Below are 27,480 nucleotides of genomic sequence, written 5' to 3'. Positions count from 1 at the left end.
CTGGGCGATGGCGCCGCGGTCACACTCTGTCCCGACAATTCCAACCCGACGCTTGTCTGCTCTCCGCCCGCGCATCAAACGTCGAAAAATCGTAACGTCGCGAGTGCTACGGAGGCCAGAAGGAAAATTCGCCAGCAATTAGCAACACTTGGACTGCAAAACAAGAGGAAAACTGGGAAATATACGAGCACAAACACACCGAGTGCAGTGGAAATCGAAATCGCCATTGAATCAAAGAGCGCGTGCATATATACGGGTTCCGTTGGTTCCGTTCCGTTTCTTGTCGCTTTTTCTTGCACACACTTTACCACTTTACCTTTGCGTCTCTCGTTTCGTGCGTGCGTGAGTGTGTGTGTGCGCGGAGTGTGGTGTGCGTGCGTGTGTGTTGTTTTTGTGTGTTCGTTTAACTAAAGCACAGGTAGAAGGAAAAGCAACGGAGAAAAGAAAACCATGGGCGAAATATGAATATGAAATTAAGTAAATACAAGGCGACAGCAGCAGAAAACATCCAGTAGCAACGAAAAACAACAACAACACACGTTAATAACTTAACTTTGTGCGTCTTTCGTGTGCGCTTCACATAGTATTATTTTTCTCTTGGATTTTCAACACAAAAACACCATGAGTGAGCGAGCGAGAGCGACGATCGTGATCACCGTATCGTGAATGAATATTTGTCAGTGTGTGCGAGGCGTGCTCTACGCACACACACAAGTACGTAAACAACACAACCACACACGGCCCATCGATCACCTGTGTGTGTGTGCGGCATTTAATAAATAATTGTGTGCAAATAAATGTTCCAAAAAGAAATTGTTAAGCCAAACCAACGAAAAACGTAGATCAACAGTGCGAAAATTCGTCCTCGTAATTTAAAACAGACGGTCTAAAAAGCGTAAAGTGCGTGTGTGTAGAATTCTGGAATTCTTCTGGAGGATTGGAGCGTCGTTTTACGGATACGAAATATCTATACTTGCCTCTTTGCCGAAAAAGGTGAGTTCAAATCAAGGGAAAATCGCTTTCCCATTGGCCAAGGCCGTTCCGGGAAATCTGCGAGTGGTCTCTGCCCACGTTTCCTGTCTTCCGCACATTTTCACACGTCCTGCAATTGCAATTTTCACCGATTTCCCAACTCTGCACCTCTTCTATGCTCGGCGATTCCCACGCCTCTTTTTCGGGGCAGGTATTCGCAGGTAGCCGCCGTGGAAAAACCCTCGGGAAACCCGATAAACTAGAGAAAACCTCCGTTGGTGGGCCGAGAAAACCAGAAAAAATAGAAGAATTGAAATGTTTTCCCTGACTGCTGAAACAGAGAAAATCAGGCGAAATTAGCCACCCGCTGATTCCAGAAAATTGCTCGAATAATAGGAACATCTCACTGGGGGAGAGATAAATCATCGTTATTATCATCTGCAGTTGCAATTTGGCACAATTTCGATATGACTGTGCTCCCATTTGTCAGTCGATTATGTAATTTTCGCCGCTGTGCCGCCGAATCAGGTTGATTTTCCATATAAAAAGGGGGCTTTGGTGCAGAAATACATATATGCCGACGATCTGGCGACCGCCGACGGTTGCCAGCAATTTCCGGCACTTTTTGGCAACTGGAAATCGAGCACAAAAGTTCATCCCAGGGCTTGGAGAGCATCAAAGGGCGTAGCCACATTCACCCCATTCCAAACGCATTTCCCAAAGTGGTTTATAGTTTTCCTACAGCTGTTGCGACTGCGATTTTAACGATTTTTACTGGTAATCCGGGGAGGAAATGAAGTTACTGGCGGCTCGACAAGTTGATACCACTTAGAGAACTGGTTCTAGGACACTTCTGAAAAGCAAATATCACAAAGCGTGATTTTATTAGTTTCTCAAACCCCGTCCTTCCAATCCTTAGAACGGCATTTCCCTCTTCCCTACCCAGGCGCATAATACCCTCGTGTACCCTGTAATCAGTGGGCACCATAAAAAGAGTTTGAATTTCAAATAAAATCCACTCTCCGACACACACACACACAAGTCCACTGGGGAGCAGCTGCTGTTTGTCTCTTTGTGTTTGGGTCTCAAATGACACTTGCCAGCGTTGCTGCTGCTGCTGCTGCACATAATTCCGAGTTCTGGGGAATTTCCTAGTAGGAAGTGCAGGGGCCACAGCGAAAACACCAGCAAACACATCGCACTTGACGACTGTCTTTCCATGGCTGGCTATCTATTGCCGTCCCACTCTGGAAACGTAAATAGAGAGCCCCGATAAAGAGCGGTCCCTACTCCTAACTGCCCCCAGTTGAGATGCCTGTGACCCAGCTAGAACTGAGTAGGTATAGGTTTACAGCCGGAATTTAGTTTGAGCATAATTAAAACATTTGCCAAGACTGTTTCTAATGTCACATGTCACATGGCTACGTGTAGGTGTCCCATCCTCTGATATCTGGTTTTTCGCACTTGTCCCGTTGCCATTTCCTGGCTCGTACTCCAGTTACTTGCCGCAATTGAGCAATTAAACAATTGCCTTTGATTAAATGTGCAAATTTGTCTAATGTTCTGCACTGCGCGTCTGTGCAAAGCGGATGTGCCCGCTTAAAGCTGCGCTCAAATTGCGCGCGTAATTTGTCACTGATCTCACTTTCTCAATTGGCGATCTCTCTGATTTCTGTGATTCTGATATCCGTCTGGCCAATTAGGCGTCATTATGCGGCAGGCACGGAGCGACCGTTAGATGGAGGATGGAGCCATTGCAACAGTGGCCAGAATAATAGCAACAACTAAGGAAATAATGGCCCATACCTTTGCCCACCCATACCCATCGAATGCTTCTTGACCTACAAGCCGCAACAGGCCGCCTCTCGCGTTTCCTGCCCGTTTTCATTTACTGTTAATTATTGTTTAGGAAAAGCAGCATTGGCCAATAAAAGCTTGCAAACAATTTCGAATTTCCAAATTGTTTGAAATGCAGCCCAGCTGGCAACAGAGAAATAAAGCCAGCCAAATCAACCGAAAGCCAAAACGGCCATAACAGCAATATTGCTCGCACATTCATAATAGGCGAAACAGAGGCGGCCAAAAAAGTAGGGGTGTTTCGAAAAATATATTCCCATATTGTTTGTAGGGTCTTAATGAAATTTAGGTTTCGTGCGATTAAGTAAATATGTACCATAATTATTTAGATCTGAAAAATCAAAAACTGTTGCATTTATTATATTTTGAAATAATAACAATATTTGTTACTCCTTATTATGCCGAGCCCTACTGTACGCATACACACAGAATCAACAAATAAAGTAATTATTTCCTTTCACATGGCGAGCTACCTCCAAAATCGGAAAGACATAAAGAAGAATATAAAAAGCGGAGAAGCCCCAAGACCCAAAAATAAAATCCAACAAAATCCGCTGTCGGCGTCGATTCTTTTGTTGTTGTTTCTGCTGCAGCGGCCCCAACACGTGCAATTGTGAGCGAGCGAGAGGGGGCGAGTCGGAGCGAGACGAAACTAATAGAGAAGTAGTACGATTCGCTGAGGAGTGAGGAGTGCGGTGTCAATTTTGCATCGATCTCCCACTCAACGGGCAAAAACGGTGCTCCATGTGAGTGACATGTGTGTGAGTAAGGCCCAAAGTGAATGAATGGCAAAATCCGTGATTGATTCATGCAGAAATAGATGACTAAATTCGCTTTCGGCCCATTCTCATATCCGTTAGCTGGCCGGCCACTCCTTTTGTCCAAGTTTGGTCAACCAATTTGGCTCGTTCTTTTGCCATTTAATTGATTCATCTACACCAGCAGATATCTGAAATCTGAATCGATCCCAAAATGACACCCAATTTCATTGCTCTGTGAATGAATACGGTTTTTTTAATCACGTGTATGTGGGTGCGAATACGTCGTCGTCTTACGTTGTAATTTCGCGACTCTATGTCCGTCCTTGTCTGTTGCTAATAAATCAAGACCCATGTTCATTTTGCATAACTTTGGATACCCTAAAAAGTCTTGTCAATCTCAATAATCATTCCAAATGGCTTTCTGTGGTTATTTGAATTTTGCATTCAACTCTTTACTACATTAAAGTCTTAAAAGCTTTCAAAAGTGATAACCACATTTCTAATAGATGTCTTGATTGATATCGATACCTTTGATCGCTCACACTTATTCATACTTATTTACTCATATTTATTATATCGTCATTTGGAAACGTCAGTCACTGGAAACACATCAGTCATATCTTTGGCGAGGGTAATCCGTATTCGATGCAGCGCTTTGCTTCTTGTGCTCGCTAGTTTGTGCCATTTATGCAGCTACCGTGGGGCGCTTACGTCATGGGCCGGCTTGGTACATATTTGGCCATGTTTTACTGTTGTCAATTGGCTGCTATTTGTGGGCTAAATTTCTCGCTGGCGTCAACACAAAATATTGAAAGTAGGCAGTGTAGCGGCGCAGCAAGCAGCTCGGATTGAGTTGAGTCATTATCTTTTCTTTTCTCGAGTTGTGAAATTTGCTCCCGAATACCGCGGATGCGCAAGTACATATGTACGAGTATGTGCTCTACACTGCTCTACACATTTTCTCAATTAATAATTTCGAGCAAGCAGATGGAGGGAGAGATGGCCGTACATATAGCCCCATATATCATTGCCAAGATCATCTATTGGCCTCTCTACAGCTGCGTCTCATATAGCGACACAATGTGTCTGAGCGAAATCCGTTTTATCCGTGGCATTTATTTACTTGTCTGTCTGGGCCAGTTTCATTGGAAAATTCACTTTTCGCTAAACAATTTCCATAATGCAATAAATTTTTACAAATTGCCCTGTTAATGGATCGCATCGATCTGCTTTACAGTGGTATTCTGACCTGAGCATTGTTTTGATTTGCTTACGCCAATGCAGTGCTCGAAATAAATCGAGCTACATTCATGAATGAAATAATGAATGGGAATGGTGTTATGAACTTAGGATCGAATGCGGTCTGCTTCTTCGCCTTTTCGACTTTTTGCGGTTGGTTTTGTGGTCTGTGACGTCAGGTGATAATAGAGTGATAATCAGCGAATCTTTTTGAAGGGTTGTTACCTCATTATATTCTATGGATTTATGATTCGTAGTGCAATTAACTGTTCGTAATGTTTTTCATCAGAGAACTGGGAAATTTCCAGAACTTTAAAGGTCTGTGATCTCTTAAATGGAAAATGATCAATGCCAAAGCAGTTTACAAACCTTACGCATTCTATGAAATATTTATAAAATTTCCCCCCGAAAGAACTGAGTAGTCATTATTAACCTGCCAAATCCATTCGCCGGAATGGATCCCACTCATCATATCGTTATCCAGAGCAAACAGCTGACTAACCCGGCGATCGCCGAGGGGCTCCTCCGACTACATAGACGAGGTTCCCGACCGAATGCCTGTGGGTGGTGCAGCTTTTCATAGCCACCTACACTAACTCAGTGCGCCAATATTTACACAACATTGATGGACATATACAGTGTGTTTACCTACTTTGTAGGTGCTTCGGTTTCGGTGCCCGTTGTTATGCGTACAAACATACCCCTATGTATGTGCCATAGATCGGGCTATTTACTTATGTACTATTCTGCCGCTATTTATAACTGGCGTACTAATTTGTAATTTGTTTAATGATTCACTTAGCGAACTTTATGATGTGTGGGAACTAGAGTTGTAGGCCCTATCTACGCGCATTGCAATCCATTGCAGCACTTGGCTTATTAGCTTACTGGTTTGTTAGCTTGTTGGCTTGCGGGCTTGTTGACCCAACGCTTTAGTCGCGATAAGGTTGTTTCCGAGAAGTCCATAAAGAATATTAGCTTTGATTTGTGTTTAGCATTGCCCCGATCAATCAGCGTTACCTGTTGTGGGGGCACATAACACAAACCATTTCCATCTATTTTGGCTCTTCATCCTCCGCGAGGTGTAAACAATTTCTGGACGGGATCTTCGCCGCCTTAAGTAAACAACTAATTTCAATGGGCTATACACAAATTAATTCGCAATTTGCTGATGAGCATCTATGCCCGACTTTTGGAATTGTCTCGGCATTTTCGGGGAAAGATGTAAAAGCAGACAGTACAGCTTTAGGATTCCCAGACACTTTTCTTATCGATTACATCAAAATGCTGGTTCTTCTCGGGGCTTTAAAACCAGTTCTCATTTCTCAGCTCTCAGTGCTAGTGCCCAGTTCCCTCTTTGAAAAAAGGTAAAGCCGAGTGAAAACCACAATAATAATTCCCATAATTATAACAATGAACCACAGATACAGAAATCCGACCAAAAAAGAGATATCCAAGTGTCGCCGTCCCCAAAACAACAACAAACAAAGCGACCAAGAGGCAGGGAAGAGTAAGAGGTGGAAGTGGTGGACGCAGAAGAATCACAGTGTGGTTGCTTTGAAATACAAACTTTTGTGGTTACAAGTTTTTTCTAGACCACAGCAAAGGCTGTTTCTTCTGTCTTTCGCTCAATGGCAAAGCCAAAGAAGTTGTGGCTGCCAAAACAAAAACAGAGAACGGAAAAAATAACCAAGAAGAACCAGAGATGGATGGTATATGGATGGTTGTATGGTTGGATAGCTGGATGGCGAAGGTGTGTTGTGCTGTGTAGGAAATGATACGGATACCAGGCGAAATAAAGTCGGAAGAAGTCTTCAGCACAACGAAAATAAAAGCTGGAACCAGTGGCGTAGGCAGTGGGGATTGGAGATTTCAGGGGTAAGATAAACAAAATGCTCTTTGTTTTTCAAATAAACGCAGCTATGAAGTTCCATATCGAGGTTTATGATTCCCGCTGGTGATTTAGGAACAGCCCCCCTTTTGAAATGTAGAGAAGCCACTGTTCGCAAAGACAGTTTCAAAGTTTTCTCAGTTTTGTCATGGTTGTTATTACTCTTCGTTCCCCGTTCTTCTCGGTTTGCGGTGGTAAAACTTTAACAACTTCTTAAGAGTTGGGGAGGGGCCCCCAAAATCAAGTTCCAGCCGAGATAACCGAACAGAACTCGCCTCCAATCATATAAATACGACAATGACGGGGCACAAACGACATTTAAATGTGCCCAAAGTTAGTTGGAAAAGTGTTTTAGGCTGGGAAATGTGCCGTTAGTACAGTTTAAGTTCAATTAAAAGCGTCGTCGCCATTTTGCTGCCTCAACTTCAATTTCAATTATGCACCACGGGCGAAAGAGTCGCGGCTGTCAGTCAGTTTCGTTCCAGAAAGGCCCGTAAAAATGTGTCATGGCTGGCAGTTGATCTAAATTACCGCCAAGCGAAGCTAACTCGTCTCTTAGTTTTGTTCTACTCGCTAATGCACTGAGAATAATTTCGAGCGATATGTAAAGTTATAAAAACGAAGTCAAGGCAAAGTTCGTATCTTAGGTTGCAATATAAGTTGTTTAATCTGTAAAGGCCAGCCCAACTAAATTTATATTTTTGAATAACTTTCAGTGTTCTCTTAAAATACCTCAATTCTTTTACTTTCTATTTTTTCTGTGCACTCAATCACTCGACGTGTCGCACCACCTGATGATGAGTGGCTCGGCCGTAATTTGTTGGCTTCCTGCTGCCGCCTGCAACAAGCCGCTGCACATGCACCGCTTGGCTACACTCCGCTCTAGTGCCCCTTCCCCTTGCCCGGAACCCAGTTCCTCCCTTTTTGTTCCACGCCCCATCGTCTGGGTTCAATGCGCCACAGGCTCGGAGCCACATCAGCCATTATCCTGCTACGTCTCACACACGAGCCAAACATTGATAAGGCAAATCCATCGTTTTTGGCGAATTAAGGTGCCACCCGGTGGCAGACACCGCCCGAGGCACCTGTCATTAGCTCCACTAATTACCGCCGACCCACTCCGTCGCTTGACCAAAGTTGAACGCCTTGAACGCACGTGCCCCTGCAGATTTCCCACTATACAAGTATTTATATACATATATAGTGGCTGTATATGGATTACAGGCGTGTTGCGAAAATGGAGTTTTGTTTTATTTGATTTTGCCCGGTTTATTTAGCTTCGCTTCCCGTCCGCCCAGCCATCGCTCTTTTGTAATCCGCACGTAAACCGTTTTACTTTTCCCAGACTTTTATGCGAATTTCATAGTCGCTGGGTTGTTGCTGCTTTTACTTAATGCTTCGCACACGTCAACCTAAAAAACTGAAAACGATGAAGAAAAGCTGAGTTACAGCAACGCCAAAAGCGCGGAAAAAGGTCACACACCTCGTTTTCGGCGGCACAGTGGTGTGACTGTATGTGAGTTTTTGCAAAATAATAATTTGAATTTTCTATATTATTTTCGAGATATTTCAACGCATTCATTACCATTTAAGCACTTAAAGGAGTCGTACCATACAAATTGATAAATTCAAAGATAAGGGAGAAGGAGAAATCACTGCCCCCATCACCTTTGGCTTATTCTTAACTCGTTTCCCCCTCGAGTTGTTTTGATTTTCGCTCAGCCAGGGAAGAGGATGAACCCGTCCAAAGTAGCAAGTCCAAAGTCCAGGACCAGAACCAGAACCAGGACATCATGCGCAGGTGCGCCGCTCCCTGTCGGAATCGCATTGCGCTTAACCCTCTGCGTGCGGCCCGCTTCAATTTCAATTTTGTAAATTGAGTTTACATTTCGATTTATTGACACGAACCGACTTCGATTGCGACTTCTTTGTGCTGCTCCCTGATCCTTGGGCTCTCCTCTGGCCCATTCCCTGCACTTTGACTGACATTTATTACCATTTGTGTGCCGGCTTCGGTTTCCTGGCGCTTTTGCGATTTATGCAATCGATGGAAGGAACTTTCATTGCGAAGGCAAAATGGCGTCCCAAAAAGTTAAGGGAGGTTTTATGAAAAGGCGGATTGAATCAGTGGATATAACCATCCGACTCTTGTAAGCATATAATCGCAATCTTCAAAATTGTATATTCAATAGTGTGTTTTTTCAGTTTTGTATACTTTTTCATATACTTATACAGCAGCTGCCTGATTTTCCTCTTAGTCTTGCTCATTATTTTACGGGCGCTATTTCCTGGTAAATCCCTGCATTATCTATTATTTTTTGAGCCAAGCTTAGGCTGCAATTTGAGCAATTCCATTTAAAATCGGAATCCATCCAGAAATGTGAAATGTCATGCCATTTGAATGTGAAGTCAGGCAACGTGGCATGCAGTGAACGTGTTGCAAACAAAAACAGAAACCGAAATGCACATGCAAACACACAACACACAAAACACAAAACCCTGCCTTTCGGATCGCTCTCATCTCTCGACCACGCATCCTAGTGAAAATTTTCCACTTGAGTTTTCTTGCTTTTCCTATTTCATCCATTCTTCTTGTTTTTCTGCCCATTCATGCATGCCAAAGACTTCTTCCGTTTTGCCCAAAAAGGAAAATAAGAGCGACATGTGTTTGAGATGGAGTGTACTTTTCCTGGTGGTTGGGAAACTCATGGGGTGAGGGCGAGGATTTCTCTTAAACATAATCTCAATTTCCATTTTTCACCTGCCTAAACGGGCCCGCATCCACTTAGCCATCTTTCCCCCGATTTTTTCCCGATTTTCCTGTTGCCTGCTGCTGCCGCTTATCAGCAGCAATTTGTCTACTATCTGCTGGTCTGGTCTGGGCCAATTTTGCTGCCTTCTTTTCGGCATTTCCCTTGTCTTTTATCGTGATAAATGTGCGTCGAGTTGGTAAATCCGCTCAAGCCTGATTAAGTGAATTATTATGCCAGGCTCTCTGTTCCGATCGCCGTTCTCCGGGGTTCTTCGCATTCGTCATGCATGTGTAGATACACAAGAAGCAGCCACCACCGTCGACGCATCATCATCATCATCATCATCGTCGTCATTGTGGGCACAGTCACTATTGTAGTCGGAAAAGTCGGAAAAGAGCGCAGCCATCAAATATTGTTTATGTTTCCAACAAATAGTGCCCGCTCTTTCTAATCAGCCGAGCGAACGCTTGTTGCATTTGTACCTGCTTGACCTGCATGGTGTATCTGCATCTGTATCTGTATATGTATCTGCATCTGCATCTGCATCTGCCGCCCCTCCATGTGCAGTTGTATCTGCTGCTCTTGATCCATTTCCATTTCTATGCATTTTGTGCGTGCGGCTCATTACACGATGCTTGCCCCTTTTGCCTTTTCAGTACAGTAAAGCTTCAACAACTAAATCTGTTGCATTTATGTTTGGTTGAAGTTTAAAGAAGATTTTTCTCAGCAAGATCCTTGGTACTAACTCCAAGTTTAGGTTTGGATTGTTGTACCTTTATTTTTAAAGACATATTTGCGGTTTTATGTTTTACGGTGCTCACTGTACCTTTCGGCGTTTACTGCACATTCGAGCTGCTGCTTCATTGAGCTTTGGTTGGATGCAGTCACGTCAGCAACTGCGGCGGCATAAACATTAAACATCTCGTGGATGCGAGGGGTTCAAATTAATATAACGTTCTGATTCCCTGGAAATGTGAGTACGCGCTGGCAATTGACTGCGTTGATGTGGGATAGATTATGGACTTCAATTTAATTGCGAAATTATGCCGAGATGAACATTGCATAATTATGCAGCTGACCGCGGGCCAGTGTAATTCGCAGTTAAGCTAGTTAATTGAGGAAATTTAATCACACATGGGAAGTGCGTTCCCAACTAAAAATAAATTTAGATAGTTATGTAATGGCTGTAAGATACCCACCACACATCCGTTGCACGTAAATTAAGATCTTAATGGAAATTCTGTCGAAGTTTTCACCCTAAACAAATGTCATGGGATATCAACAAACCATAGCCAGCCAAAAATATGGTTATAGTTGAAGTCAACAAATGAAACTCTCATCATCGATGGGTGGAATTTATGGCCTCCGCGCAGGGAGAGCAACTAAAGTAAACAATCAATGGCCCAAGTTATGGTGTAATTGGCCAAGTAACTCCCACAAGTTTATTGAGGCGCATAAATATTATTTTTTGGGCATCTGCCGGCACATTAAGGCAATTTTCATGCCCCAACCGAGTTGCTATTGTGGCATGCTGGCACGTCAACTTCTCATTAAGATAAGCGCTTTTGGCTTTCGGCTTCCTGGGCTTTCAGACGTTCAGACTGCTCCTGTCGTGGGCCACCTTCTCCTGATGGATCTGCTTAAGGGGGCGAAATCAAAATGTGTCCCGCCAATTCTCGCATGCAATGCGATGAATTGCATATGCATGGAGTCCTGCAGGGCACCTCCTTAGTCCTGGCACACGCCAGCTGTCCGGGAACCGAAGCAACTGCCAAGGAGCCCGGCTTCTTGTGGCCCCCTGCTGCCTTTTTGGTAATAAATTCCCGACATGCAAAGGCGAGTGCAATAAAATAGCAGCGGCTGCAATGGAACCCATTTGCCATTCCCGACTTACCCTAGATTCCTCAACTGCCACTGCCGCATTTTATTTGGCAACTTTCCAGCCGCATTTTTATGTGCTAATTTACTAGAACGACTTGCTGAACAACGAAGAACGAATAACGAATAACGAGTAACCGTTGTAGCTGCTGTCGGCCAACTTTCGGGCTGGCCAACTCCTACAAACCGACGCCTCGGGCACAAACAATTAAAACGACGACAACGACGCCAACGACGCTGGCCGATAAACAAGCCAAGATAAGTCAACGCCGCCCCGACGACCACACAGGTCCGAGATGCAAGTGGCAAGTCCCTGTTGCCAGTTACCTCTTACCTCCAAGTGCGCAGCATATGCCACACATTTCGTATTTTTTTTATTTTCACGTTTTTGTGTTTCTGTGTGCTACCAATAAATTTCCGAAATACCTTCTTGCCTTACCTGGCAAGAGCAATTTTTTCATTAGCGCGTTCAGCGTGGCGGAGCTGAGCTCTTGTCCAGCGGGGTAGCTCATTTCTAAGTAGTCATTTCAAGTAGAGGAAAAATTAAGTGAGGGGAGGATCCTGCTAAGGGCGAGTACTGGAAACAATTGCGGCAATTGGAGAATTTCAACAACTTTTTAGGGAACCGCCTGGCGAATCATCTAGAGGGTCGGTCACTTGAGGCGATTGTGAGTTTATCTGACAGGAATGGTGAAGTTATTTATGTGGGTCCTTAAGGAAGCAAGTGGGAGTGTGCCTCTTAAGGGTGTATTTAAGAAGGGAATTATAAGTGAATAGGTTACGAGCACTGCAACGATATTAAATGATAAGACGAAAAGTTGTGTTTATCCGAGTAACATCGCCAAACTTTTCCCTACTTAATGCTTATACTGGAGCTCGATCTCCTTTCTCCTTGCATAACCTCTTGTTTTTCGAAAGGAATCCCGCCTCGTTGGACTTTCGTTTCCCAGTGCCAAGTGTAGAAGACGAGGAATTCCTGTGTGCAACGATCGCCAAGCTGTTGTTATTGCTGGCCTTTTAGAATTGCATTTTTATTGTCTGCCACTTTGTTGTTACCAATGTTGGCGAGTGGCCTGGACGCCTTCCACTTCTTGATCTTGTTCCTCCGGTGCGGTGCGGTGCTATTGCTGTTGCTGTTGCTGTTGCTGTATAAATAAACCATATGGTTAAAAGCGTAGCAGAATAATTCTACGAGCTGCCTGCCTTTTTCTTACTTGGCTGCCCATCGTCAACGCTTCTTGTCTCTCCTGCTCTGGGTTTTTAGTTTTTTGTTTCGTTTTGCAGAACTCGGCCTGGTGGTTATACCTTCCTCTAACTGTGTTGTGTTGGCCGGGATGATGGAGTTCTGCTTGAGTGCGTTTGTAAATGTTTTATCAAAATGTCTTGTGCCGTTCGCCCTCTCTTTCTGGCTTTGTGTTACATTTATACGAACCTCGCATCGCACGATCATTAACCGCAAAACATTATTGTGGCATGTTCGCTCGCTGGTTCTTTCTCTGCTGCTGCTCTTTCGTACACACAGAAAAATAGGTCTGCTGTCCAGGTCATTTTGAAACAGATTTCTGAAGTATATATGTGAAACGATTCATCCAACTACACATTTAGTGCTGAGGATCTTTGTTGTCTATCTACATATGCAACGACAGAAGCAGCATTGAAGTAGGTTCTGGTTTCTCACCGTGTTTGTGCCACCTTGTCCCACCTTGGCTCACCTTTCCTTTTCTTTTCCCCTCTTGATTTTGTTGTTTGTTCAGCTTCGCTTGGCGATTTTCTCGGAACTGGGGCCGCAAAATATGTTGCACCACGCCAAACGCTGAAATTGCAGGGCCTAAATCGTCTTTGTCGTCCAAATCTCTGGCCCCCATTCCACGTAAATCTTGTGGTGACCCCTCCAGTGGCGCCAACTGGGAGGTGGCTGTGTCACACAGAATATATAGACGGCTATATAGATGTTGTTGCCAAGTCGACGACTTCCCAGACAGCCAGCAGACACAAAAAAGGGCAGCATCAATGAAAGCGACGCCGGCAAAAGCGCGCACACAGCTATTGATAGCTGTTCGGATACAGATACATCCATAGATACATCGCACATGCATAGCTATAGATGCATAGATATATCCGTGTGCTGTCGGCTCCCTCTGATTTCCCATTTGGTTGTTTTTCTCCAAGCGCTCTCTCAAATCGATCGATTTCATGAGCTGCGACAAGCCGTAAATCACACGCCACACCGACCGACCAACCGACCGCCTGCAGATACAAATACTATGTATCTGAGGGCCTTTTTCCATCCGACTTCAAAGTTTTTCGCTTCGTTTCAATTCGATTTCAGGGCGCGTTATTTACGCACTGCAAATCAAAGACGGAGCCAGCTAATTACTGAATTAAAAGCCCATTAAACGCGTCCATAAACTTGAAGTTTCTTTCAGAGCTGTGAAAATGCATCTTAATTGTTCGAAATCATGAAAATCGCTTGGCAGAAAGTGTGTAGAATAGGATTAAAAATGCCGATAGGTGTGGGAAAAACTCAAGTAATCAAGCACTAAAACGAAAAATCGAATAACCGAATTCTTTTGGTAATGGAATTATTTTAAACAACTTTAAGTGGCTAATAACACGCTTCGAATCGATTAAATGGACCTGGCTGCTCTCTTAGAGATTTAATGGCCTCCATTCTGCCCACTTGCAATTGCAACCTGCTGCAGATGCCCGACCTATCTCTCAGATGGACCCATTTAAGCCTGGTGCATTCCAGGAACTATATCGTTTAACGAACGACGGCTGGGAAGAGTATCATTAAATGCGAGCATCCAACAGCAGGCCATTTAATCACGGGCCTCGAAGACCCGGCTTCGCTGCTGGGATATGTTTCAATAAATTCCAGCAAATCAAAACACACAAAACATATTCCGCTCTCGAGGGAGCATCGCGGGGCACTTGGGGTAAGAATGGGGATCCCAAGAACCGAGAGCTGGGCGCACGCGTAATGGATAATGAATGCGAATGCGCGAATGCCTCGCGGCGGCATCCACATAATTCAATGCAACTCAACCTCGACTCTGCTCCTGCTGGTCAGCAAGTCGATCTGATTCCTACTCTGATTCTTATTCTTATTCCGAGTCTGCTGGCTGCATGGCAGCCTTGCCCTTAGTACAAAGGAGCTTTACGAGCCAGGGTAAAAAATACTATAAGGTCCAAAGCAGGAGATGTTATGCGTTATGAAGCAAAAACCCAGAAGAGGCATTACATGAATGGAACGGAATCAGTTCTGAAAATGAAAAGATTGAAACAAGCTTGTTAGGATATGCTCTATGATATGATATCATATCATGTACATGATATGATGCAATTATACCAAATGCCATTTTCTGGTTTCGATATTTTATTATTGAGAGCATAGATTGTTGTAGAACCCTGTTCTTAGGAACACCTCTATTGCCAGGAATGAACCACACTGCAATCCCTGCCTGTTGCCTGTTCCATTACAAATCTCTCGTTAATTTGTGCATACCTTTTTTTTTTGGAGGCAGGGAAAGAATGAATAAGAGCCGGAGCAGCAACAGCCGCCGAGCATTGGAAAAACATCTGCTGTTTCCACTGCCAGTTGATGAACTCGATTCCACTCGCACAGCTTGCCGTCTCACTCGCTCCCGCTTGAGCCGAGCATGGCTTCTCTCGTTCGCGCGTCTGTTGCGCATGCGCACAAGTACACGGCACTACACCCATACAGCAGAGGTCACTCCATTAGGAGCGACCGTGACTTGCTTAGAAATATATACATTTTTTGAGGGGTAGGAAGGATTTAGTAAATAAAGAGATCAAGAATCTTAACAGGAGCCATCATCTTAAGGTGTAGTATTCGGAGTCTTAGCTGATATACCCCCCGATCCTTCGACAATGCAATGATTTTCTTGATTTGGCTAATTCGATTTCGGGTTAGTTATAGTTATATCTAGTACGCAGAATTGTGCTGTAGCTACCCACTTCGGCATACAAAACGGCTGGTACTTCCACAGAGGCCCTCCGCCTTCTTGGAGGCCCTCCTGCTCCGCTCGATCGCCGCTCTTCCCCTCCTCGGCCGTCTTCGTCTCCGTCTTCAATGCTTTTCCATTTATAATTCTCATGCCTCGCTGCAATGCATTTTCACCCCTCCGGAGCCAGCTCTTTAGTTCTTCAGCTCTTCGGCTAGCCAGTTCGTTCGACTGCTCTCGTTCTGTGTCTTTTTTAATTTGGTTCACAAAATACCTCGCGTTGTTGTTGAAATTCTTTGGCAATCAACCGCTCTCGCTCCCTCTCGCTCTGCGCCCGGCCGCCGTCCCTTTCGCACCCGGCTTTGTCTGGCAGTCGCTCGATTTTTGACAGGTGGTGGAGTTTTGTATTCAATTTCTTCGGGCCTCCGTCTTGGAGCGACTTTTGCTCTTGGGTTCGGGTTTGGGTTTGGGTTTGAATTTGAGTCTGAGTCTGAGTTTTTCGGTTTTTTTGGACGTATTCTTGCCTATTCATAAAAATGGGAATAAGTTCAGACGGCAGCAGGAGCAAAGAAGCAGACAAAAGATTGCCAGACATATGGAGAGCTGGCTGTAAGGATGCTGGGATGCGGATGATCATGATCATGATGATGATGATGATGGTGCCTCAGTTCAATGCACCTTATGAAATTAGTTTTCGATTTGGCACTAATTGGATTCTTCTCTTGGGCTCTTCTCTTCCAGGATGCGGCTGTAGAAGAGGACTCGCAACCAGGAGGCACACGAGATCGAAGGAACCCACACAGGAGTCATGTCGCAGCAAGTGTTCTCGGCGCATCCAGCGCTGGCGGTGGAGCAGCTGCAGCAGGCGGAGCAGGAGGAGCACAACACCAGTAGTAATCATCACCAGCAGCGATCGACAACACAGAGCCGCCGGCACGCCAAGGCCGCGCCCAAGAAGTTCACGCTGAGCAGAAGCTGCGCCGGCGGAGGATCGGGAACCCTGAGCGGAGTCCACCAGCAAGTCACGCCCAGTCCATCAAACCCCGCCATTAGTCCGGAGTCCAGGAAAACCCTGCCCGTGCGAACAAACTACGCGGCGGTGGACGACGACGATGACATCGAGTGCGAGGATGTGGACGAGGTGAACTTTGGCCAGCAGGAGAAGGAGACGGAGCGGGAGACCCGGCAACCAACCAAAGACTGTGGCACCGATGAGACGGATCATGTGCAGCAGCGCCACAAACACACAAACGCATCGACGACCTCGGCGACGGCGGCGAGCAGGCACCACCACCAGGACGGAGGAGGAGGTGACCAGAGCGATCTGAGCAGCGTGATCAGCTCGCCGTCGGTCAGCACAGTGTCCTCGCCCCTCTCCACGCCCACCCGGCTGCCACAGGCGCTGCAGCAGCAGCTACACTGCTGCCAGAAGTCCACGGGCATGGAGTCCCGGGCGAGAACATCTCCGCAACAGATCCAGCATCCGCACAGACAGCACCACCAGCACCAGCATCAGCAGCAGCACCATCATCACCACCACCATCACCACCTCACGGCAGCGGGTTGTGCGGGCGGAGGAGGTGGTGGCTCCGGAGGATCGGGATCCTGCAAGGCGAAGAAGCTCGATCCCCGACTGAATCCCTCGCCCTATCGCCAGCTATTGCCCATCGCCCTGTGCCTGCTCTCCTTCGCGACAGTCTTTGCCACATTAATAGTTTACATGGACACGACAGGTGAGTGCTCTTCTATATCCACTATATCCTCTATCCTGTCCAGTGTTTACTTATTAAAATTTGATATCTCTGGCATATGTCATCTGTTTTTTGTGCCCGTTCGGTTCCTTGCCCGAAACACAAACGCAAACACAATTTTTTCCACCGGATGTAGGCTGTGTTTGCCTTTGCTGCAGATCCGTTCCGTTCCCTTTCCTTTATTTTTTTCCTTTTTGTTCCTGAAAGGTTGTCCTTTCCCGGTAATGGGCACACTTTCGAGATTAGTTTACGCGTCATCTAAACTGGCCGGCCAGCAGCGCATCTTTTGTCATAGATCGCTGGCTTTATATGTATGTATATAGGGTCTGCATTTTTTCGTTTGCCAATATCTTTTTGGCGTGGGCGTGTTTGCTGCGTTGGCTGGCGCAGTGGCGCTTCCTGTCAGCAATCGCTTGGCAACAGGCAACATCGCAGCTGTCGCTGCTGTTTCTGTTTGTGTTGCGTTGCTTTGTGCAGTGCTATGTTGTCATTGCCCCAAAACGTTGCCATCGATGAGGCAGCCCAGACACGTGCTGCAAGCACCGATAGCTCCACCGTTTCAAAGGCAGCCGCTCCAACGTCGGAGGAATATCTAATAGTCTTGTTTGGCTGGTCGACTAACTAGAAGAGTTTAAATAGCTGTTTAGCAACAAGAGGCAAATTATGGCGGTCTCTCCTTTAGAATTACAATGAAAGTCGTTATGAAAACTCTGTAAGTCACTCCGAAACCTAAACGGAAAGTATTTATAACAAAGATATCTGCGCCCAAATGAAGTGATCAAATATAAAACCCAATCTTATCAAGTTTCTTGGAAGTTGACTATGTCGGCCGGTATGGAAATTCACATTCCTCAGGTATTAATAAACTGTACAGATGCACTCGATAAGGGAATGACTACGATAAGACAGCGGTTGATTGCCAGAACCTCAGGGTTGTGAGCTCAAAGCCTTCCCTTGAATGATCCGTATCGTAGACCTTGTGACCTATCTAGATCCGGAGATGACGCATCCCCAACTAGCTTAGTTAGCTTGGCCATCCATCTATCTGCATTATAGTACGGATCGCGGACAGCCATCGGATGGGGCAATTTCTTTTAATTCGCTAAAATATTTTGTTGTCGCCGAGACCGAATTACAGCCCGTCGAACGGAGAGGGCCTGTGTACATTTTCGTCGCGATCTCGTCTCTGGACTAGTACGAAAGTGCAGAATAAATTTGCTTAATTTGGGTTGGCTATTTCGCATTTGTGGCGACTGGCGCTCAATGAAAGCGGAAAGCATTTTACAAGCGAAATTGTTTTGCATATGATGTGAGCTCGCCACATCGTCGACGGATCGCCAGCAGTGGCGCCGGAGTATCATTGAGTGATTCATGTGGCCCGCGAGTGACTAAGGGCTACTAAGTGTAAACACCCAGACCATACCATACCATACCATACCAGACCAGACCAGACCAGACCCAAAAAATCAATGTCAGTCCATTGTTGTTGCAGCTGGGGAAGTCAACATCCACACTTCTTTAAAGGCATTTTAAAATTCCACTCGGGTGTTGGCAATTTTCGCTTTGACGTTGACGTTCTGCCTCCTTTATTCCCTTCCTTCCTTTGGGCCAAAGACTTCTTCCGTAGCGCCAACTTCTTGCCATCTTCCGCTTATTCGATTTAAGTGTGCAAATGTTATGCAAATACTTTGTGAATTCAATTTTATAAAGCGTTTACTTCCAGCTGATCGAATATATTTGCATTTGCATTTGTGCTAATGGAAATGGAATAACCAAAGTTCTTGGTTAGTCATTTCTGCTTGCCAGTTGTAATCGCTGATGGATTTAGCAGATTTAAATAAATACACCTTTATACAGGACTAAAAGCTAGAGAATCTTTAAATGGTACTATCGAGTTTCCTATAATTAGGTTTATTAAAAGTCAAAATTATTATGGATTCCATGCCTTGACTTCTCTACTTTTCCCTTTTGGTTTATTGCCATTAAAAACCGTATAAATCGAAACGATGATTGCAGCTGATTTTTTGCTATAAATTTGTAATTTCATGCACTCAGTTAAGTGCTCAAGGGGTTATAATTCAACAACTTATTGACTGCAATATCCGACTCTTTTGTTTTTCGTCGCCACGTCGACTAGACGGAATGGGCTTCTCTGGGTTGGATGCCACTGGTTTGGACGGGGACGAAGGTCCGATATCTCCAAGTTTCCACTTGGGCGTGTCACTTGTCGACTGACTTCGCTGCTGGACAGACCCAGTTTTATGGCTCAATGATGGCTCTATTAGGTTTATACGAGCGAACGGATTCATAAACAGAAATAAACATAAATTAGGCATTCTTTCTTCGGCCCATTCTGCTGCCCGAACTTCGTATTATGCCCCTTACAAAAGCGGTGTGGATATAAATTGAACACGTTCCGTGCGGAGAGACAAAGGTTGAGGTTGAAAAGTGGAAGCTTTGTGCCGCTCAAATCGAAATTTCTTCGAATCATGCACTTGACAGACCAAAGCGAACCGAACTGAAATGCGCTTATTAAAGTGACAAATTTCGGAATGGAATGCGAGCTCCCCCACTCCACTTGCCCCGAAATTCCCGAGAGCTGGTAAACCTCTGACCATGACTTTCCAGAACCAAACCACCAAACTACAAAACTACCAAATACCAAATGCCAACTCCCACAATCATTTTTTCTGCTTGCCTACGCTCTTCTTGTTACAAATTCAGCCTCGGCCGCATTTTGATTCCACTTCTTCAGCTCTTCAGCTCTTCAGCTCTTTAGTTCTTCGGTTCTTCCGTACTTCCCATGACCACAATATAATGGTGTTGATGATGGTCCCCCACAATCCAATCCCAATCCCTAGACTCGTTGTAGCAGTCACGTTCCAGCCACGTTGATTGTTGCAATGACCGAAGCACTTCTCAGTTTTCCTCTGGGGATTCGGAATCGGAAATTGCATTTGAAGTTTGGCGGCATTTTGAAATCGGTGTATGCTGATCCTTCCCTGGGAAACCTTGGTTTGGATAGAGGTAACTAAGGAATGTATCAAAAACTATTAAGGGCAGTGGCCGAATAACTATAATTAGCAGGGCATGGAAATCAGAAGGTTTATCCACTCGTAAAGTTGGTCAATAACAACATTAGGTATTTAGTAAGTTAATTAAAGCGGCTTGCAATCATCTCCGATTTTATTTGAAAGCTTTGTTAATTATGGCTTTATATATGCTGGTAAACTATTACCTATTACCATATCTATAGAGCGAGGTTAGCGAACTCCCATTTCTCTGCTCGTATTTGCCATTTGAGTGTTTAACGATCATTTGCTACTCTGGCCAAATCGGTTTTAATAGCTGTTTCGATTTCAGAACTGGTTCCCCCTAAAGTACCAGCTTGTTACCATTTCTATTCACTGCCAAACGCATGGCTAAGTCCAATAATGTCTGAGTTCCTCTCTAATATCCGCCACCCAATTTCGTGTGCTTCGTCCGCGGATTGCATTGACTTGTGCCATAATCCGAACATAGCCTACTTATCGACGCCGTGTGATTACTTTACTCAGTCATCGATTAGCTGGCGATTGGCTGGCTTTCACTGTTCCGCCGCTCACTTTCGACTGATTGGCAACTGGCAACTGGTGACTGACTACTGAAGCCATCTTCACACGCCATGCCGCCGCGCCTCTGCGACGTTGCCGCGCTTCACTTGTTGTTGCTGTAGTTGTTGACATGGCTCGTGACTCCCAAAAGGGGGAGTGCGCAGGTGGTAGTAGTAACCAGTAACCAGTAACCAGGTGCAGTGTCATTAGCCTCACCTTTGACAGCAATCGGTACGGTAACCGAAAAAGAGAAGACGACCCTCACAAGTACCGTACCTCAAAGCGTATTAGCCCATTTGTGGAAACTATGTTTATTGCGCCGATAACGCGGAAGTAGAATTGTGAATTGGGCAATAACACATTATGCCATTGCAATACCCACACTAGTTTTTTACTGTGCATACCGAGCGTTGAAGAACACGCCCCCAAAGGTCAGAGTATTAATCATGTTAGGAAGGCATTATCTTCACACTTGCGGTGATTACACGATGTCGTCGTCACTGTCGTCTGGCCTTCGCTGGTGACAATTTGCAAATTGCAACTTTAATTGAAATTTACAACTTGAACTCCAGCCACTAATGACTTAATTCCCGTTAGGCACGCAGCGCGTTTGTAGGGAGGGTACAGAATGGCAGGGGAGGGGTGGGGTCTTGACAAATCCCCTATTAGTCTGGCTGCTCCTTAAGTACTTTGTACTTAAGACTTTGATCCTACATCTGAAATAATACCAGAGCGGTTTGATAGTTTTCCTTGCTAGTTTGGATATCATATCGTATTAAAAACGATAGTTTATTCAGCGACCATTTATAACAAAGTCTCTCACTATCAACTGTTAACCTTCCACCATCAACTAGATACTGCTCTGGTTTCTTCGAGTGTACTAGCAACCTCCCCTGCTAGCCACCGGATGTCATTCTGGGCCCTCCTCCCACCGACTTCGTTTGTCTTGTGATTCATAATTTTCGTGTGCAGTTGCCAACATTGTTGCATGGCCCCCAGCCCGGGAAAATCCACCCCCGCAGAGGCGTCGCTGTCGTCGTCTGGACTGGACTGCGGTGGTGCTAGTGGTTCGTTCGGCGGAGATGATCAGCTCCGTCAAAAGCGCAGCGAGTGCTCAATTTGAAAAGCAAAGCTCAAATGGCATTATCACAGCATGCGCCACGGCGACTCACGATGACTATAGGAACCACTTCTTATGTGGCACTTACTCCTCCCTTTCATCATTCCATCATTCCATTGAGCCACCACCCGCATGTGGGTCTCGGGTTTTGCAACCCTCCTTCTGGCATTGTGGAATTCTGGCGTTCTGGCATTGCAATTGCGCCGTTTCTTAGGCGTCGTGTGGGTTCTCCTTGGGAAAGTGCCCACTGCGATAAGGTTAATAAGAAGAACAACAACAGCGGGGGCTGAACAACTGGCCTCGTGTCTGCTTTATCGGGATTTCGCCGAGAGATATTTCAATCAGGGTTGATTAATGGCCAAGGGGAGCGTTTAACGCATTAAAACGGGGTCATTTACTATGCCAAAGGTTTCTCGACACGTCTCAATGGGGTCATATATCATATACATATCATATAGAGTGCCACGCTGCCATAAATCAGCCTGAATTGCTGGTCAACACCTATTTCTTCTTCGTTTTCATTTGGTTGAAATAGAATTAAATATTTCATTTCAGTTTGCTTGTGCTCTTTTTGATTCAACCTTTTATTTCGCACTTTTCCTCTGCTTTTCCACCCACTTAATGCATTTCACACCTGATCACGTGATGTGGAAGTTTGCCCCGCATTGCATTGGCCTTTTCCATTTCGCCACAGTTAAATGCGCTTCGCAGGCGGTGATTAAGATCCGACCCACATAGATTAGGCCCACTTGGGCCTATTTGCTAAATAAATCAGCGCTTACGTTGCCTGTTCTGTTACCACATGCAAGACGACGTGTACATGGGAACATGGAACATGGAACATGGAAACAGGCCATTTTGAATAGCGCCGAACGAGCAATTACAAGCCAGACAACAACCAGAAATCGCAGCACAAATCAATAGCTCAACCGAACCGAACTACTAGGCAATGGCAATAGGACATGCGGATACCAGGGCGGGCACGCCATTCCAGATCCCGGATTCGGGCCGAGGATATATTACACAACAAGGGTAACGTTGCCCGACGACAGCCGCGTCGCAGTGCCCCCAAAAAAACGGAGGCGAAACAAACTGCGGCGATAAAGTTTTTGGTCCTGTTATGGACATGCACTGTAAACAAATATGGTGGGGTTTTTTGGGCGTTCATCTACACTGCAAAGTTGAATGAGCAAATCAGCTTTACCAAATAGCTTAGTAACTGCTTGTTGTTAGCTATCAAATATTAAACCCTCCGATGAGTGTATATTGTTTGTAATAAACTTTTACCCGCAATTGAAAATGCACAAAAGTTGTGGGTTTCAACTGGGCCTTTCTCCCTGCTTTTATTTGCCTTCCCCGGCCGCCGGCCGCCTTTGTTGAATTATTGAATAGGGCGTGCACTACTGGCAGCAAGTCCGTCTTGTGCACTACCCCTGAATCGGAATGAGTGCCCCTGTGTGTGTGGTGTGTGTGTGTGTGTGTGTGTGTGTGTGTGTGTGTGTGTGTGTGTGTGTGTGTGTGTGAACCCCTGAATAATCTGAATAAGCCGCCGCCTGAGGACGACCAGGGAACTTCAAGTTTGCCGCCGCTTAACCGCAATTAAACGTTGCTCCTCGGCTCCTGGCTCATGGAGTCCTCCACTCCACTCCACTCCTTCTGCGTAATGTTGTCCCGTCCGCCGCCATTGAATATAATTTTCGGGACCGTCCTGCCCCGTCATTTGTCTTGCCACCGCCACTGCCACCCTTGTGCAAATTAGAAATGTCAGCTTTTGACACCGAAATTGCTGCGCCCGAGGGCAGATTTCATTCCATTCTTTCAGTCGCTTTAATTTTCGACTTTTATACATCGGATTTACATGTGTTCGCATTTAACGGTTCCAGCGGCTTTTATTGCACATCTGTCGAGGGATAGGATCGTTTTCGGGATGTGTGTTGTATGCTGGTAGACAAACGATCGGATAATTCATTCGACTTCTAATCGTTTTGGGCAACGCGAGACCAGACCTTACATCCATTGGCTCGGCTATCAGATTTCCACGACTAATGGCCGCATCAACATTTCCCCCACTGAACCGGGGGCACTACTTTCCCTACCGAGATCGGCTTTTGGTGTTAATTAGTGCGAGTTTTCACTTGGCCTTCGGGCCCGCGGCTGGGAAATTACTGAGAAATGTCCCCTCCGTTTTGGCCAAATTATAGTGGCTCGTCTAAATGGCCGGCAACCGTTTTTGCCTCACTTTTGCTGGCCGTCTATCTGCTGGTATATGCATTATAATAAACTTTATGGCCATTTTGTGACCGAAACATAAAAGTTTTCGCCTCAAAATTTGCATGGCACATTTGCGCTGAATGGGCAACGACCAAAAAAAAATATATACAATATATATTTGTTTAACGACTTGGTTTTGGGTGAGGCGACCATAACGATGCGAATTCGTCTGACAAACCGGAGCGGGAAATAATGACGTACAAGTAGCCGAAATCAGAAATCCGAAATCTGAAATCCGAAATGGAAGATCGATTGACAAGATGTTTGCCACGCTTTCCGCCCACGGCGCATTTCTATTTGTCAGATTTATTTAGATCAACTGGCTCATAATTTAAATGTGTAAAGGTTCTGGGAAATTTATTCGTAGCAAGAGTGGCATGTTTTTCATATTAACTTGGCATTTTCACACTTTAATTCTACTTCAATGAATTGTTTCCTACTTTTCATTTCTCTACGAAATATAATTAGTTACTTGTTCGAACTTTAAACAGTTGGCACTAGAAATGGTAGCCTTTCATAGTCATTCCCTATATCAAATAGGCCTTGACCTTTTGGGAACCTTTACTGCTCATGTGGGAGGGCTTGAGGCACTTGTAAGCTGCCACAAAAAGGTGCAAGCACATTTGATATATTTTAATTCCTTTGGCTTTTACGATTTGTTTCGCCTGGTCAGCTGGCCAGTTGAAACGAAACAAAAAGTGGAAATTGGGACAAGGAAAGTGTGAAAAGCTAATAAAACCCAAGTGTGTCTGAATGTACCTTCATAATATGGCTTAGTATGTGTGAGGAGTGTGGCAACTAAAGCCAAAGTACGGCAAATCGCTGGCTTTTTGCTGCTAAGGCTTATGGACAGGTTGGGCCGGCTGGTTTGGCTTACATGAGTCAAATGGTCGGCGCTGCCCGGGGGAAAATCGGTTGGGGGAGGAGGGAGGGAATGATGGGGTCATGTGCTAAATATCAGAGGCCGTGCGCTCATTATACTTTATGGGCCGCCACCGGCACTCCGTACAACAGCCGATGGCAAGTGGAGCCGCTTTCAAGGCGAGGTCATCGCTGCTGCCAAGTGGCTGTTTCCTTCCTCGACCTTCAGTGGGGTCTTCTGCTGCTCCATCTTCCAATTTTGCGAACACAATTTATGTCAAACTAACATGGCATATTACCAAAAACTCATTCCGCTTAAAGTACAAAGTTTATTTCGCCTTCTAAGGTACATCTAACTTAATAAAGATTGTGGCCGAATAGTGTACATTCAAGAATAGTGCCTCTGAGTTGAGCTGAGCTGCCCTTCTTTTGCAGCGCACCCATTTGGCAATGCAAATGTGGTCAATGCGCTCCAATTGGCAGCGAAGCGTGGCAGAGTTTGAGCCACTCACGCCATGCGTCCAGTGGTGCAACAACTTTTAATTATAACCAATTACCGCCACACGGCTCCAAACCAACTCGCAACTGATCTTTGGATATTATTTTCCTCCTGCAGAGATTCGCCATCAGCAGTTTCGGCTTAACATGTCGCGCGACTACGAGCTGAATGGCGTTGCGCAAGACGATCCCGCACTAATTGATTTCCTGCGCCAGATCCACATGGGCAAGTACCTGGGCAAGGCCTCGCCCAAGGTCGCGGCCGCGGCAGCAGTGGGCGTGGGTCCGCCGCCCCACTCCCCGCGCCTCGCCACCGCCGGCTCCACATTCGGTAGTGGCAACAGCAGCGGCAGTGGAGCCGATCAACTGGCCCACTACGTGGCCGATCTGGTGGGCGGGAAGATGAACGGAGCGGTGATTCAGTCGCTGAGCGGTCCGCTCGCCCATCTGATCACGGCGCCCTGGCTGAGCGAGCAGCTCAACTGGATGGGCGTGCTGGTGGAGCCGGAGCCGCGCTGGTACTTCACGTTGCGCAAGCAGAATGCCCAGCGGGCGCGCATGCAGGTGGTGCACGCCTGTGTTTCGCCCAATACCTATCCCAAAGAGGTGAGTACTAGTGGCTTGAGATGCGTATCTCTCGCAGATCGGTGATTAATGTTTTCCTCGCTTTCCCCGCAGATTACCATACAGAACGATGAGGTGCACATCAATAGTCTGCACGACGAGGAGACCTCGTGGTTCAACTCGCGTGTCAAATGCTTTCCGCTCTACACAATCATGCTGGCATGTGAGCGCACCGAATACGATCTGCTCAGCCTGGGCGTACAGGGGCATGAGCTGGAGGTGAGTGACCCAATAACTTAGCACACCATCCTAAGACACTTTCGCTAAACGATTCACTTTTCGCTTGCAGATCTTGCAGACGCTGCCCTTCGACAAAGTCAAAATCGATGTGATATCGATACATTTGCTCGAGGATCACGAGGACGTGGCCGATTACGTGCTGGACATCACCAGGTTCCTGGCGGGCAAGTCCTACAAGCTGCAGCGCAAGATCGGTCGCAACTACTTTTACCAGCGACTCAATGCCAGCGCCAGTCGCACGCGCAAGAAAGATATCCTTCTGCTGAAGACGCCCTAGGCTCGATCACCGCAACGAACGATCCGATCGAAGGATCAAACTGGCAGTCAGATGCCTAAACGACATCGAAGTGAAGACAAGCGTTGAAAAGCGAACATTGAACGTAGTTACTGAAAGAAATTAAGAAAACACTTGGCAGCGAAGCGAGAGACCAGTATAACTCTCAAACTGAACTCTATGTTATAATGATAATTATTACTATACATACGCTACACTAACGATATCGTTTAATATACTGTATACCGATTATGATATATTGTACGAGTAGAATCTTAGTTTTTGTAAAACTCAATTACCCCTACCCCTCTCAAAAACATATTATATCACCTTTATGTTATTATTTCCATTTATTTTTTGTCGAAATTGTTTTTTGTGCCCGTGTACGAACGAGCAGAGTACACGGAACAATTGTGTTGAATGAGAACACAACATTACTATATACATATATGCATATAACGTATTATGATTTGCTATAAGCTATGCTAATGAATGTTAATCTAAGAGTGCGCACGCCCCCTTTTCGATGTATAAATTAAATTGCAACTGGCGCGGCGAGTTCGGATTATGAACGAGAAATTATTGTAACTGCTCTGCTACTAGGCTTAGGTCGGCTATCTCCTACAAACTATCAAAGTATCTATCTATGCAAGTTTATGTTATATCGAATGCTTTATCTAGTAATCAATAAGTAAACAAAGCTAACGTAAATTATTGTTTAAACGGGCGCCAAACGACGAAGGAACGGAAGCAGCGCAAAACTAAATACCAGAAATATTTAAATTATATTAAATTATTGAACCAAACAAAGCACATCCATACACATAAACACCACCATTGTACACACATACACACACACACTAGCGCAAGCGAATAAATATATAGTAAACTCATTTGCAAAATCTGCTTTCAACTCATCTCATACTCAT

At 45.4% G+C, this 27,480-nt stretch overlaps 1 protein-coding gene across 1 annotated transcript; it reads left to right on the top strand.

Annotated features, from left to right (window-relative positions):
• The first annotated feature begins 5 nt into the window (after positions 1-5).
• LOC120444144 (protein Star) lies at positions 6-27,444 on the top strand. The gene is made up of 5 exons (XM_039623712.2): positions 6-993; positions 16,061-17,052; positions 25,532-26,019; positions 26,092-26,256; positions 26,327-27,444. Exons 2-5 carry the CDS (start codon positions 16,128-16,130, stop codon positions 26,552-26,554), a joined length of 1,806 nt encoding a protein of 601 aa, XP_039479646.1. The 5' UTR covers positions 6-993; positions 16,061-16,127; the 3' UTR covers positions 26,555-27,444.
• Positions 27,445-27,480: the final 36 nt, after the last annotated feature.

The sequence above is a fragment of the Drosophila santomea genome, chromosome 2L (genome assembly GCF_016746245.2).
Source record: "Drosophila santomea strain STO CAGO 1482 chromosome 2L, Prin_Dsan_1.1, whole genome shotgun sequence".
Lineage (NCBI taxonomy): Eukaryota > Metazoa > Arthropoda > Insecta > Diptera > Drosophilidae > Drosophila > Drosophila santomea.
This window is presented reverse-complemented; position numbering and strand designations above follow the sequence as displayed.